General features: G+C 44.4%; 1 protein-coding gene across 1 annotated transcript in view; it reads left to right on the plus strand.

Annotated features, from left to right (window-relative positions):
• The window catches only part of EBAG9 (estrogen receptor binding site associated antigen 9), a 33553-nt gene that overhangs the window by 17007 nt on the left and 1259 nt on the right, over nt 1-15287 (plus strand). Inside the window, exons 4-8 of the mRNA XM_068234925.1 lie at nt 1500-1598; nt 2442-2520; nt 5660-5806; nt 8127-8234; nt 13568-13659. Of these exons, the coding sequence (XP_068091026.1) occupies nt 1516-1598; nt 2442-2520; nt 5660-5806; nt 8127-8234; nt 13568-13659 (509 nt within the window). The 5' untranslated portion in view covers nt 1500-1515. The remainder of the gene's footprint in view (nt 1-1499; nt 1599-2441; nt 2521-5659; nt 5807-8126; nt 8235-13567; nt 13660-15287) is intronic.

The raw sequence follows: 15287 nt of genomic DNA on the forward strand, positions 1-15287 counted from the left end.
GGGGGTGTCCCGGGGTTAGCAGGGGATTCAGGCTACAGCCGTACCACAGCTTGAGGTGTTTCTGGGATGTTAAGAGGACCTGAGGAGGCTTCTGTAGCGAGAAGATAACACACAGTCATCAGAGAGTTCACACTGCACGCTGGGCTGAAGAGCTTACACTCTCATCTTCTCCCTGCAGCTATGCCCAGGCACCCCGGGGGGGGGGGGGGGGAGCTGAACTGCAATTTGAGATCTGGTGGCCTATGAGCCAGCTTTCAGGCCCTGTGCAGTTGCCCAGTTCACCCCAATGAAAGCGCTGATCCTGTATTTCCCTGTACCTCCCGGTCCAGGTAATTTTTCATGCCGCCCAGCTGCGAAAAACTTCTGGGGAGAACACTGGAACTGAAGCAATTCAGCTGTACAAGCCAAAGGCAGGCTCTATGGCAGGGCTGCTACATGATTTAGCACAGTGGTCCTCAAACTACAGCCCGCTGGCCGAATGCGGCCCACTGAGGCTTTTTTTGGGACCCCTGGTCTATGTGCTCTACAAAATACTCTTTATCCTTATGTTCATTCAGGAGGTGCTGCATAATTAAGAGGGGGGGGGGGGGAGCCGCAGACTATTTGGAGGGGGTAATTCTGTCTAACGTGGGGCTAATTAAATATTTAGAGGGGAGGTTGCTTCCGGGGGAAGGGGGTGGAAGACAGTCATTGGCTGCTGGGAGGGGGGGGGGGGGGGGGGATTGCCTAATAACCATCACTAGCTACTTAAAGGGGGGGTGGATGATGCAGGGTCATAACAGCATTTTGGTAGTAGTTTTTGTGCTGAGGGGTGCCTTTAAAAAACATTCAAAGCCATTAAGGGTTGACACCAATAATAAGTTTGAGAACCACTAATCATGCTGTTCAGATGACAGGGGAAGGGACATAGACAGCTGTGTGAAATAGGGCGGCCTGCAGTCATTTTATGGTCTACTAGAGCAAGCCTGGCTGCAAAGTCTGGAATCCTGTCTCCTTCAATGTATTAGTGTGGTGTCAGTTAAAGAGGAACTCCAGTGAAAATAATGTAGTAAAAAAAGTGCTTCATTTTTACCATAATTATGTATAAATGATTTAGTCAGTGTTTGCTCATTGTAAAATCTTTCCTCTCCCCGATTTACATTCTGACATTTATTACATGGTGACATTTTTACTGTGGGCCGGTTATGTAGCTGCTCCTAGCTGTTTTGGCTGTTAGAGACAGCTGTAAACAGCTAATTCCTGTCTGTGAACATTGTTACATTGTGGCAGTTTGCCCAGAGTACCGCGGTACTCAGAGCTTCTTGTGGGAGGGGTTTCAGCACAAAATCAGTCATACAGCGCCCCCTGATGGTCTGTGAAAATCATATTTCTCATGTAAAAGGGGGTATCAGCTACTGATTGGGATAAAGTTCAATTCTAGGTTGGAGTTTCTCTTTAAAAACACAGGAACTGGCGTTGATATACATTGAATTGATATGAGTGTATGTTTGCAATTGCAGGTGGAGATCACTCAGCATGGCTGTCACACAATTCCGCCTGTTTAAGATTTGCACTTGCCTGGCATCCATTCTCTCCTTTTTCAAGAGGTTAATATGCAGGTAAGGTCTCATTGTGTCATACAGAGCAGTGTTCCCCAACATTATTACAGCATGTACACCTTTTATGAGAGTCCGGGTTTGCTGAGTACTTCATATTGTAAAAAACATCTCAAGTCCTCTGTGGAACTGCGTAATGCCAATTCACCTACTGGGGCAATATTCACATTGTCTGTGGCATGGAATCTGGCCCTGCATCGGCATGTCAAATTAAATATCCAAATGAGCTGGATACACCCACCCCTGCCTTAAACCCAGACCAAGTACCCCCAGGGTTACACATACTGCCTGTTGAGAACCGTGGGCCAGATTTGTCAAGAGTGTCTGAGACAAAATATTGGTAGGTTTTTAGAAATTCATGCAGAACTGTCTCAGCCATCTTAAGAAATCAAAAGGTGGGCCTGACGGAGGAGGAGCTTGGCACCAAAAAATAGTCCAGGCAAGTGAGCACAGCCCGGGGGCCAGTTGGACAGCCCTTGTGTAATGTTTAACTCCCCTTATGCGTGAAACCACATGTATGAGAAGGTCGTTGTGCCTGCCTGTCTTCTACTCTTCCACTCTCTCCCTTCCACCTCCGTATGCCAATAATCATGTATAACTGCTTGATTATTTGAAAGCTGCAAATAGTCTCCTGCCCGCATGGATGGTCAGTGCCCAGATCTTTTTCTTTTGTGGAGGAACCCTTTAGTAAAGCCGGTCCTGAATCTAGCTGCACCAAGCAAAGTGTCATATTTTAGTGCACCGATTTTATGTTTTTGGAGGTGTAAATGATAACCTGAGTAGATAAGATTTTCCTGTTGTCTCTTATTGTTTTATAACACCGCTCGATGTTCTTTCTCCTGTAAGGTCGGGACGTGGCAGAAAGCTCAGCGGTGATCAGATAACTTTGCCAACTGCAGTAGATTACTCGTCCGTCCCTAAACAGGTTGGTTCTTTTCTAACCTTCATTTGCAGTGCATCCCCGGAGCCCCCAGGGAATTAGGAGAATCCTAGCTTCAGCATTTGTGATATCAGTCATACTCCTTAAAGGGAACCTAAACTGAGAAGGATATGGATTTTTCCTTTTTAAAATAATACCAGTTGCCTGACTTTCCTGCTGATCCTGTGTCTCTAATACTTTTAGCCACAGCCCCTCAACAAGCATGCATAGTAGATGCTTTGACTGAAGTCAGACTGGATTAGCTGCATGCTGGTTTCAGGTGTGTGATTCAGCCACTACTACAGCTAAAGACATCAGCAGGACAGCCAGGCAGCTGGTATTGTTTAACTAGCTGGGGACTGCCTAACGCCAATGGGCATCAAGTGCTGGGGTTGCAGTTTCCCAGGGAACGGCCACGCGCATGTGCGATTGCTCCTTGCCACTTAACGGAACGGAGTTCCGTGATTAGCCTGCTAGCTGCCGATCGCGGCTAGCAGGCTGTTTGTAAACGAAAGGGGAAAGAAATCCCCTTTGTTTACATGCGTACAGCGATGCGGCCTCCGGCAGCGCTGTACGAGATCGGCGTTCCCCAGCCTGTGATTGGCCGGGGTTCGCCGTCCTCTCATAGTCTGATGCCTATGAGAGGTGGAACAGGACGGATTGCCATCCTGTTCAAGTCTCTGCACGGAGGGGAGGAGGGAGGGAGGGAGGAACAGCTTCATAGAGGCTTAGAAAAAAAAAATCAGGGTTGGGGAACACTGCCTTAAAGGATACCTTAGTCCTTAATACATTTTGGATGTGATGCCCTGTGTGTGAGTGGGGAGGTGCACATAGGCTTACCGCACCTCCAGTGGCAGGGTGTCTATCTCCGTTCATCATAAAAAAAAAGTCCCAGTACAAAGCTGTGGCAGGCGCAGTCTGTCCGCAGGGAGTACATGCGCACTCTGCGGGAAGACTTAACCGGCATGCGTGCCCTGTGGTGTCCAAGCAGACATACTACGTATGCACACACAGTATGTCCGGGTCAGAGGGCACGCAATACCGGTTACGTCTTCCCGCAGGGTGCACGTGTACTCAGACAAACTGCGCCTACCACAACTTTGTACGGGGACTTTTTATATGATGAACAGAGATAGACACCGGGCCGTAAGCCTATGCGCACCTCCCCACTCACACACAGGGCATCACATACAAAATGTATTAAGGGCTAAGGTATCCTTTAACCCCCTTGCCGGTTATCCCGAGCTCAGCTCGGGGTAACCTGCGCAGGAGGATTCCTCAGGCCCCGCTGGGCCGATTTCTATCAAATAAAAAGCAGCACACGCAGCCGGCACTTTGCCAGCCGCGTGTGCTGCCTGATCGCCGCCGCTCTGCGGCGATCCGCCGCGAGCAGCGGCGAAAGAGGGTCCCCCCAGCCGCCCGAGCCCAGCGCAGCCGGAACAAACAGTTCCGGCCAGCGCTAAGGGCTGGATCGGAGGCGGCAGACGTCAGGACGTCGGCTGACGTCCATGACGTCACTCCGCTCGTCGCCATGGCGACGAGGAAAGCGAAACAAGGAAGGCCGCTCATTGCGGCCTTCCTTGTTACTTTTGATCGCCGGAGGCGATCGAAAGTGCGGATCCGGAGCGCCCTCTAGTGGGCTTTCATGCAGCCAACTTTCAGTTGGCTGCATGAAATAGTTTTTTTTTTTAATTTAAAAAAAACCCTCCCGCAGCCTCCCTGGCGATTTTAATAGAACGCCAGGGAGGTTAATTACAACATCAGGAGGGTCTCACAGGATGCTAGCTAAATGTCTGGCAATTAGAGAAGACCACTTGTTTGCAGATTGCCCAGCAAGCTCATGGTAATGAAAAGACAAAATATTATAAAATGTTCTATTTCTCAGATAATAGTAATCTTAAAGAGACTCTGACCAGTACTGCAAAGTACTTAAAGATGCATACCTTTCTGTAGCTTGTGCTCTCCTCTTTCATTTGATGCCGTTCTACACCAAATAGTTTTCGTTCGATTTCAATTTAAAAATCGGGGCTGCCATCTTGACTGTTATAACTTCCAGGTCACCCCTGTCTTCTCTGTTAGAGAAGTGCATCACTGAATGAAGCAGGAAGAGGAAGTGACACGCATTGCCATTGCAAGGTGCTCCTCCAGAGGGGTCATAGCATGACTTTGTTGGAAGTCGTCTGGCTTAAAGGCATGCCCATGATAGGTGCTCGGAGTCCCTTTAACTTGTGTATATACAGTAATAGCTGTGCTTAGTCCTCAAAAATGAAATAAACCAATCAAAAATCAAGTTACTTGTGTTGCTGCAATAAAGCAGTCACCATACAGTGTTTTCCCCATGCTCTTTTAGCCGGGTGCTCCACCCGGCTACTTTTGATGAGCGCCCGGCTGTCATCAGCACACCACCTCATCCACCACCTGTGCTGTAAGCAGAGTTGCGTCGATCCTTCATTCCCCCCGTCGGGCCCCACCCGGCTGTTTTTTCATGCCACCCGGCTGGAAACATGGGGAGAACACTGCTATATTTTAAAAGCATATCTGATTATGACCGTATATCTGATGTGTACTTTGTTTTTAAACTCCCTTTGCTCATTAAATCCTTTAATTTGATATTTTGGGGGTTGGTGATTACAAATTGTTATACAATAGCACTACACTTTACATATGCACTCCCCACAGAACTGTAGCAAATCCACTGAGAATGTTGCTCACACTGATTGCAGAGGTGTTGTCTATCACCTGTAAATCTGTTTCAGATTTTACATGAAGAATGTGTAATAGAGGAAGAATCCCCTCATTCTGCAGAGTACCTGCACATCATTCTTACATCTACCCACAGTTAGATGGCCTAGGGCCTGATCAATGTTCTTTGTTCCTGTCTGTACCCTCTAAGTACTCTTACCAAGGACTAGCTTTGGCAGTGAGGAAATGCTTTTAATGTTACAGCAATCTTGTTAATTGAAAGTGTGTATGTAAATTAGAGGAGTTGGAGTCAAAGAGTCAGCAGCATCATACACTTCAGAGTCAGAAGATTTTAATAGTGACTCCACAGCTCTGCTGACAGCTGAGCACAGTCTGTACATTCTGGACTGCAGTACATGAAGTGTTGTTAAACAGTCCATTGCTTCCTGTCTTTATTATCCAGGTGGAAGATTGGAGTTCGTGGGATGATGACGCCCCCACCAGCGTGAAGATTGAAGGTGGGAATGGGACTTTAGCTACACAGAATTCCGACTCAGAGGAACCAGACTACTTCAAGGACATGACACCGACCATTAGGAAGACTCAGAAGGTGAGCCGTCTCTCCTCATCATCCCATATTTATTATTTCATCCCACCATCCTGTAGCCTGTCTGTTTCGATTATCCTCCAGAGAAGCACTTTTTAGTAGTCATACTTAACCCTGAGTTTCCCTCTTCCTGCGTGTATGATTGGCTGCACAGGGCAGGAAGTAATGTTTTAGCATTTGCAGGCACCATCCTTAGGATTACTGAGAGCACCACTTCTGGCATGTTTTTATGCATTCATTGGATCATTATTTTAACCACTTTGTCCTCCTTGACGTAGTTCTACGTCAAGGAGGACATGTGCGCTCCCCTGTGCTCCCGCGGCCGATCGCGCGTGTGCATGCGTGCTCCCGGGCGTGGATGGTTAGCCCAGGAATCAATGTATAGGGCCATGGTGCCCAATCACTGATTCCTCTCCCCTGCAGAAAAATCGACAGCTTCTCTAGGAAGCTTTGCTTTTTCTGCCTCCTATGTCCCTCTAAGCGTAAATGTTTCGCTTAGAGTGACGTCATGTAAACAAACTCAAGGTTGCCATCTTGTGGCCAAAAATACACATAAATATTGACCTAAGGGTCTAAACTTTTTAAATATCTATGTAAAGATGAAATATTTTTTTTTTTTTTTTTTATAAGCTTGTAAATCGTGATGGATGCAAAACGGAAAAAATGCTCTTTTATTTCCAAATAAAATATTGTCGCCATACATTGTGATAGGGACATAATTTAATGCATTTACAGTAAAGTGCCTCTTAGCAAAATGTACCACCCAAAGAAAGCCTAATTGGTGGCGGAAAAAACAAGATATAGATCACTTCATTGTGATAAGTAGTGATAAAGTTATAGGCTAATGAATGGGAGGTGAACATTGCTCGGATGCAAAAAGTGAAAACGACCGAGGGCTGAAGTGGTTAAATAATGCTTTATCTTGTAAAAAAAAATAAGATGTCAATTCATAGATCCTCATCTTCTCCTCAGCAACCTCCCCTGCCTGCTCACTTCCAGTCAGCCTGGAACACTCCCACATATGGCCATGAAGCGCGGAGAGTGGTTCCTCTGTTAGCTGAAGCCCCGCCTTCCTGCCAGCTGATGACCTATCATATCAGTCTCAAGTTGGGAGGTTGTGAAGGAAGAAAGGACTTTAGCGTTGCTGCAGCAATGAATTTTCTTTTTGATAAAGTTAAAACTTTTTTTTTTTTTTTTTTACAAAATGTGTTTTGCATAATTTAAATTTAAATCTACTAAATGCATATTGAGGAAAAAATACAAAATAACCCTCTGCCTATGATTAAAGGCTTTCTTCTGCTTATGATTGGAGGGTGTCTTCTATGCAAATCTAAAGAGAATATTTCCTGTCCTATATCTTTTTTACACTGATGCTGGTAGGTCAGGATCATGATAACGGTTTCCTTTATATTGACTGATTGAGTTGATTTGCCTTCCAACTTGCACCACCTGATAATAAGGTCTTTCCTGCATAGAATATCCTGTTTATGTTGAGGCATTTTAACAAACAAGAAGGGTCCGTAAGCCAGACGAGGTGGGTGAAAAAGCTGGTATTATTTATTGAAGACTTTAAATGACTAAGGGCAATAAAACCACAGAATGAACTGATGCGTATCGGGCCTACAATTCGCCCTAAGAGCTGGTCCACACTAGACACAGTTGCAGGACGGACACTGCAGTCCGGATCAGGGGAAGTACCCACCGTACTGCAAACTGATGAAAGTGCATCAGTTTTGCATCAGTTTCCGTTCAGGTTTTTCCCTGACAGAAAACGTCTCTATCATTAGGAAGGAGTGGGAGGATTTTTTTGGGCCAATCATAAAGCTCAGGCTATCCGTTTTAACATCCGTTTTTTTTTCCTGTGGAGCTGGAGATGCGTTTTCTCATTGCTTTCACTACCCCTGCGTGTATCCGTGGTCCTGATCCGTTGCGTGAAAATGCAGCAGATCCAGACCTTCCGTTCAGGTTTTGAAAACGGATCCCCGCAAACGCAGACGGATCCGTTTTTTACTTGGGTGAGGCTGGCTGCTATTTTCAACATTAGTATCCGGGACTCTGTTTTTCATCAGGTTTGAAAAACGCAGCCACGGATACGTTTCCGGACCTAGTGTGGACCAGCTCTTAGTCATAGTTGTAGGCATTGGCTGTAAACAGACCAGGGTGGGAACCTGCTGTACCGTTTTCTGGAGTCTCTGCACAGTACTGAGCTAACCTAGAGAGGATTGTTCATATCACCAGCACTGCAGCTAACCTGTGAGACTGTTCCAGCTTCTGTGTGCTGAGAGAGTAGCCTTCTCTGACTCCTCCCCTCTTCTCTCTGCAGATCATCATAAAGAAGAGAGAGCCAATCAACTACACTATCCCGGATGGGAATCTCGGCTTCTCCAGCAGGCTGGCAGCAGTTCAGGATATCCCCTTTGTCCATCAGTCTGTGAGTAGCTTTGTGTTCTCCTGTCACTGTATCCACTAAGAAATCTCCTCATGTCCTCAGTCCTCATGCCCACTGCTCCCCCTGTTCTCCTCCGTCCCCCTCTGTTGTCTACTAAGCTACTTCTGGATTGGCCGGGTCAGTGAGTAGTGCGCAGGCGTTGCGTTGTATATGACATCACAACTACGTAGTGCGCAAAGCACTCCCAGCCACGGGCACGCATTCAAGGACAGGCATCGCGGGGCAGCGCCTGCATACTACTCACCAACCTGGCTGATTACTTCAGGGGGCCTTAAAGTGTAACTGTTGGGCATAAAATCAAAAATCAATTCTTTATTTTTATCTGGTAAACAAGTTATTATTATTATTATTATTTTAGTATTTATATAGCGCCGACATATTACGCAGCGCTGATATATATATATAATATATATATATATATATATATATATATATATATATATATATATATATATATATATATATATATATATATATATATATATATATATATATATATATATATATATATATATATATATATATATATATATATATATATATATATATATATATATAGTGGAGGAAATAATTATTTGACCCCTCACTGATTTTGTAAGTTTGTCCAATGACAAAGAAATGAAAAGTCTCAGAACAGTATCATTTCAATGGTAGGTTTATTTTAACAGTGGCAGATAGCACATCAAAAGGAAAATCGAAAAAATAACCTTAAATAAAAGATAGCAACTGATTTGCATTTCATTGAGGGAAATAAGTTTTTGAACCCTCTAACAATAAAAGACTTAATACTTAGTGGAAAAACCCTTGTTTGCAAGCACAGAGGTCAAACGTTTCTTGTAATTGATGACCAAGTTTGCACATATTTTAGGAGGAATGTTGGTCCACTCCTCTTTGCAGATCATCTCTAAATCCCTAAGGTTTCGAGGCTGTCTCTGTGCAACTCTGAGCTTGAGCTCCCGCCATAGGTTTTCTATTGGATTAAGGTCCGGAGACCGACTAGGCCACTCCATGACCTTAATGTGCTTCTTCTTGAGCCACTCCTTTGTTGCCTTTGCTGTATGTTTTGGGTCATTGTCGTGCTGGAACACCCATCCACGACCCATTTTCAGTTTCCTGGCCGTGGGAAGGAGGTTGTCGTTCAGGATTTCACGATACATGGCTCTGTCCATTTTCCCGTTAATGCGATTAAGTTGTCCTGTGCCCTTAGCAGAAAAACATCCACAAAGCAAAATGTTTCCACCCCCATGCTTGACGGTGGGGATGGTGTTTTGGGGGTCATAGGCAGCATTTTTCTTCCTCCAAACACAGCGAGTTGAGTTAATGCCAAAGAGCTCTATTTTGGTCTCATCAGACCACAGCACCTTCTCCTAGTCACTCACAGAATCATTCAGGTGTTCATTGGCAAACTTCAGACGGGCCTGCACATGTGCCTTCTTGAGCAGGGGGACCTTGCGAGCCCTGCAGGATTTTAATCCATTGCGGTGTAATGTGTTTCCAATGGTTTTCTTGGTGACTGTGGTCCCTGCTAATTTGAGGTAATTCACTAACTCCTCCCGTGTAGTTCTAGGATGCTTTTTCACCTTTCTCAGAACCATTGACACCTCACGAGGTGAGATCTTGCGTGGAACCCCAGAGCGAGGTCGATTGATGGTCATTTTGTGCTCCTTCCATTTTCGAACAATCGCACCAACAGTTGTCACCTTCTCTCCCAGCTTCTTGCTAATGGTTTTGTAGCCCATTCCAGCCTTGTGCAGGTCTACAATTTTGTCTCTGACATCCTTGGACAGCTCTTTGGTCTTTCCCATGTTGGAGAGTTTGGAGTCTGCTTGATTGATTGATTCTGTGGACAGGTGTCTTTTATACAGGTGACTAGTTAAGACAGGTGTCCTTAATGAGGGTGACTAATTGAGTAGAAGTGTCAAACCACTCTGTGGGAGCCAGAACTCTTAATGGTTGGTAGGGGTTCAAAAACTTATTTCACTCAATGAAATTCAAATCAGTTGCTATCTTTTATTTAAGGTTATTTTTTCGATTTTCCTTTTGATGTGCTATCTGCCACTGTTAAAATAAACCTACCATTGAAATGATACTGTTCTGAGACTTTATTTCTTTGTCATTGGACAAACTTACTATATATATATATATATTTTTTTTTTTTTTTTTTTATTATCTATATCTTGTCACTAACTGTCCCTCAAAGGAGCTCACAATCTCTAATCCCTACCATTGCCATATGTCTATAGTAGTGGCTGGATGGTGTACTGGTTAAGGGCTCTGCCTCTAACACAGGAGACCTGGGTTCGAATCTCAGCTCTGCCTGTTCAGTAAGCCAGTAATTCAGTAAGGAGCTCTTTGGGCAAGACTCCCTAACACTGCTACTGCCTACTGAGTGCACTCTTGTGACTGCCTCGCAAGCGCTTTGAGTCCGACAGGAGAAAGGCGCTATACAAATACTGCAATTATTATATTATGTATTGTAAGTACTGTAGTCTAGGGCCAATTTTAGGGGGAGCCAATTAACTTATCCGTATGTTTTTGGAATGTGGGAGGAAACCAGAGTACCCGCAGGAAACCCACGCAGACACGGAGAGAACATACAAACTTTGCAGATGGTGCCCTGGCTTGGATTCGAACCGGGGACCCAGCGCTGCAAGGCGAGAGAGCTAACCACTACGCCACCGTGCTGCCCAAGGCCAAGTAATAAGGATAATAACCAGACAATCCAAAAGTTAAAATCTCTTTTACTTTTCTTGTTTATAAATGATCATTCCCCTGTTTACCTGACTCTTATTTGGTACGTTGCCGCACAAAGGAAGTTGCAGGGCATGCTGGGTTGTCCTTTTTTTGCTTCTGTACATTAGTTAAGTCTGAGGGGAAATAGTGTACAGAAGCAAAAAAGGACAACCCAGCATACCCTGCAACTTCCTTTTTGCGGCAACGTACCAAATAAGAGTCAGGTAAACTGGGGAATGATCATTTATAAACAAGAAAAGTAAAAGAGATTTTAACTTTCGGATTGCCTGGTTAGCATCCTTATTACTTGTTTACCAGATAAAAATAAAGAATTGATTTTTGATTTTATGCCCGACAGTTACACTTTAAGGAGATAAAGGAGGGGGATGGAGGAAAACTGGGGTTGTAATGGTCATGACTGCTTCCTATCCTTTTAAAGTGACTTGGGCTTTTCTTTTTGTTTTTTTGTTTTTTATCATAAAAAACAAACAAACAAACAAAAAAACATCTGTCAGCATGATGCATGCAAAATCAAAAGGTGCTGCTTCAGATTGCAAATCACTCTCAAAACCCAAATTTTGCTATTTTAAAGTAAAGTGATTTCCTGAGTGATTTACAGGAAAGCGATTTTGGGCCCTGCTTCCCTGTTTTAAATCACTGAGAAAATACTGCAGGATTAGTGATTGCAATTTTGGTAATTGCTCCTTTGGGCTCAACTCTACTAACTTTTATCAGCTTTGCACTTTTGGAATCGCCGTCATTTGCAACAATTCCAAAGTGCGTCTGAAATCCCTCTGGTGGGCTTAACTACAACAGTTTACACGATACTGTAATACGCTGTATGTAACAGAAATGTCATAACCAAACCGTACTGCATAATTTTTATATGACGTCAACTTCTACAATGTTAGGTATGCAATTTATTTTTAAGAAAATCTGTGAGGAAAAAAAACAAAACATCCACTGGTGGGTACTTACCCCAGGAAGGGGATCCCTCCAGGATCCAGTGGTGGCAGCCCCAATAATATTTAGCTTCCCGGCGCAGTAGCAGCTATCCCTCAGGCTCCGGTGGAAATTGCCGAGCCCGAGTCGCCTGTGCAGTAGAGAGAAAAAAATACATATATCCAGGCACATCGGCTCTAGTTAGGACATTAAATAAGTTCTTAAGGAAAGGGAGGTGCTGAAGGGGGTGTGGCAGGAAAACAGCAAAAATCAATTAACCCTTCGCACTCTCGCATGCAAATGTTCAAACAAATGCATTCACAGATTCACTCATCCAGGCACAACTGTTATCCCTACAGCTAAATTAAAAGCCAGGGTTTTAGTTCACAGAAGAATGCATTCTTATGCTTAGTCACCTATACTGCGCAGAAGTACCCAGGTAAACATTTGTGTCCTAACTCTGGCCCTGTAACATGCATAGTGCAGACATGCAAACACATTCATTGCATCAAACCTATCAATGGATTAGGAGCACACATCCTGACGTTTACCTGGGTACTTCTGCGCAGTATAGGTGACTAAGCATAAGAATGCATTCTTCTGTGAACTAAAACCCCGGCTTTTAACTTAGCTGTAGGGATAACAGTTGTGCCTGGATGAGTGAATCTGTGAATGCATTTGTTTGAACATTTGCATGCGAGAGTGCGAAGGGTTAATTGATTGTTGCTGTTTTCTAGCCACGCCCCCTTCAGCACCTCCCTTTCCCTAATAACTTATATAATGTCCTAACTAGAGGCGATGTGCCTGGATATATGTATGTTTATTCTTATCATTGACCCCTGTGGCTAGGGTCCAATTCGGTGCACTTCCCCTTCCCCTGTATGTTTGTCAGCATGCAGACAGCTTATGCTGGTGTATGTGCATGGTGCACATGGATACATTACGTTAGCTCCCTTGTGCGATTGGTAAGATGCGCTATCTGTCCCAGGAGAGGACGTCAGGATGTGTGCTCCTAATCCATTGATAGGTTTGATGCAATGAATGTGTTTGCATGTCTGCACTATGCATGTTACAGGGCCAGAGTTAGGACACCTATGTTTACCTGGGTACTTCTGCGCAGTATAGGTGACTAAGCATAAGAATGCATTCTTCTGTGAACTAAAACCCTGGCTTTTAACTTAGCTGTAGGGATAACAGTTGTGCCTGGATGAGTGAAGCTGTGAATGCATTTGTTTGAACATTTGCATGCGAGAATACGAAGGGTTAATTGATTTGTGCAGTAGAGAGGACCCGATCGGGCTCATCTATTTCCGCTGGAACCTGAGGGATAGCCGCTACTGCACCTGCACTGGAGCCGGGAAGGTAAATATTTTTGGGGTTGCCACCACTAGATCCTGGAGGATAAAGAGGATGTGGCGGAGGCCCTATTAAGGAGCCAGAGGCTTTCCCTTCCTGTGGCAAGTACCCACCAGAGGCTGTTTTTTGTAAATTTCTCTTTAAGTTAGTTTGCTGGCCAGTGCATTACTTCTGATTGGAAACTGTGGCCAGCACTGGCATATAATAAATAAAAAGCCCTGCTGTCCATTAATGAAGTGAGATGACATGAATGTGGTAATGTTTCCTTTGATTTCTATTTCCAGCCAGAACTGGGAGATCTGGAGACGTGGCAAGAAAACACAAACGCCTGGGAGGAGGATGGAGATGCCACCTGGCAAGCTGAGGAGGTTTTAAGGTATTGATTTCAGTTGGAGTGAGTGAAATTTGGCTGCAACTGGCAGGTGAATTGTACCTGTTAGACACAGCTGAGCACAGCGTGGTCAGGATTGCTCACGCTTCAGTCCAAACCTGCATGTTACTAAAGCTGTGTAGCCCCATATTGGACTGATCTCAGCTGAGGCGGCCCTAACGACTCTAGTGTGTGTGCAGGTGTCCTCTGAAAGGGTGACACTGGTTCAGTGTGTGAATGTAGCTTGGGGGGTCTGCAAGGTTTCTGTTCCTATCTTTAACCACTTTGTCCTCCTTGACGTATAAAAACGTCAAGGAGGACAGGCGCGCTCCCGCGCGTGCACGCGCACTCCCGGCCGCGGAGTCGGTAGCCACGGAATCAATGTATCGGGCTAGGGAGCCCGATCATTGATTCCTCTCCCCCGCTGAAAAAGCGACAGCTTCTCTCGGAAGCTTCGCTCTTTCTGAAGCTGTGTCCCACGCTTAGAGTGACGTCATGTAAAAAAAATCGAGATTGCCATCTTGTGGCCAAAAAGTTAAACTACAAGTAAATACCCCAAAACATTACACTACACCAATATTTCCCCAAATAAAACACTTTTATATCCCACCCTCCCAAAAATGCCCACATAAAATGTTTAATTAAAAAAAAAAAAAAAAAAAAAAAAAAAAAATTACTATAAAAAAAAAAAAACATAAATATTTACCTAAGGGTCTAAACTTTTTAAATATCTATGTAAAGATGAAATATTTCTCTCTATTTTTTTTTTTATAAGCTTGTAAATAGTGATGTATGCAAAACGGAAAAAATGCTCTTTTATTTCCAAATAAAATATTGTCGCGAGACATTGTGAGAGGGACATAATTTAAATGGTGAAATAACCGTGACAAATGGGCAATAACAATACGTGGGTTTTAATTATGGAGGCATGTATTATTTTAAAACTATAATGGCCGAAAACTGACAAATAATGAATTTTTTCATTTTTTTTCTTATTCTTCCTGTTAAAATGCATTTACAGTAAAGTGGCTCTTAGCAAAATGTACCCCCCAAAGAAAGCCTAATTGGTGGCGGAAAAAACAAGATATAGATCAGTTCATTGTGATAAGTAGTGATAAAGTTATAGGCTAATGAATGGGAGGTGAACATTGCTCGGATGCATAAGCTGAAAACGACTGAGATGTTAAGTGGTTAAAGGTTAACTGAGCCTGGCGCCTGCGTCCTCGTTTCAGTTGTCGGGAGCGTCCTGCACAGTACAAGGAAATCTCTACTGCACCTGCGCAGGACACCCCCGGCATCGGGACCACGAACGAGGATGCGCATGGCCAGGGCCATGCAGGCACAGTGGAGGACCGTAAAGCACCGGTGCGGGCACAGGTCGACTACAGGGGACTAGTAAAACTGGCTTTTTTAAGTAAACTTAAGTATCTCTTTGAAGAGACTCTGAAGCCTCCAAAAAAAACCTGTTTCTACATTAGTCTTCTTTAGCATTAATGCCGAAGATGAAACGCTGCATCCCCGTGGCTGAAAGCGCAATTAATACCCCCAAAATCCCGGGGCAAACATCCATGACTTTCCAGGTCGTGGATTTTGCTTCCCAGGGGAGGCAGAGCTTTGGGCTGTAGCTCTTCCTC

This window comes from Hyperolius riggenbachi, chromosome 5 (assembly GCF_040937935.1).
Source record: "Hyperolius riggenbachi isolate aHypRig1 chromosome 5, aHypRig1.pri, whole genome shotgun sequence".
In the NCBI taxonomy this organism is placed as follows: domain Eukaryota; kingdom Metazoa; phylum Chordata; class Amphibia; order Anura; family Hyperoliidae; genus Hyperolius; species Hyperolius riggenbachi.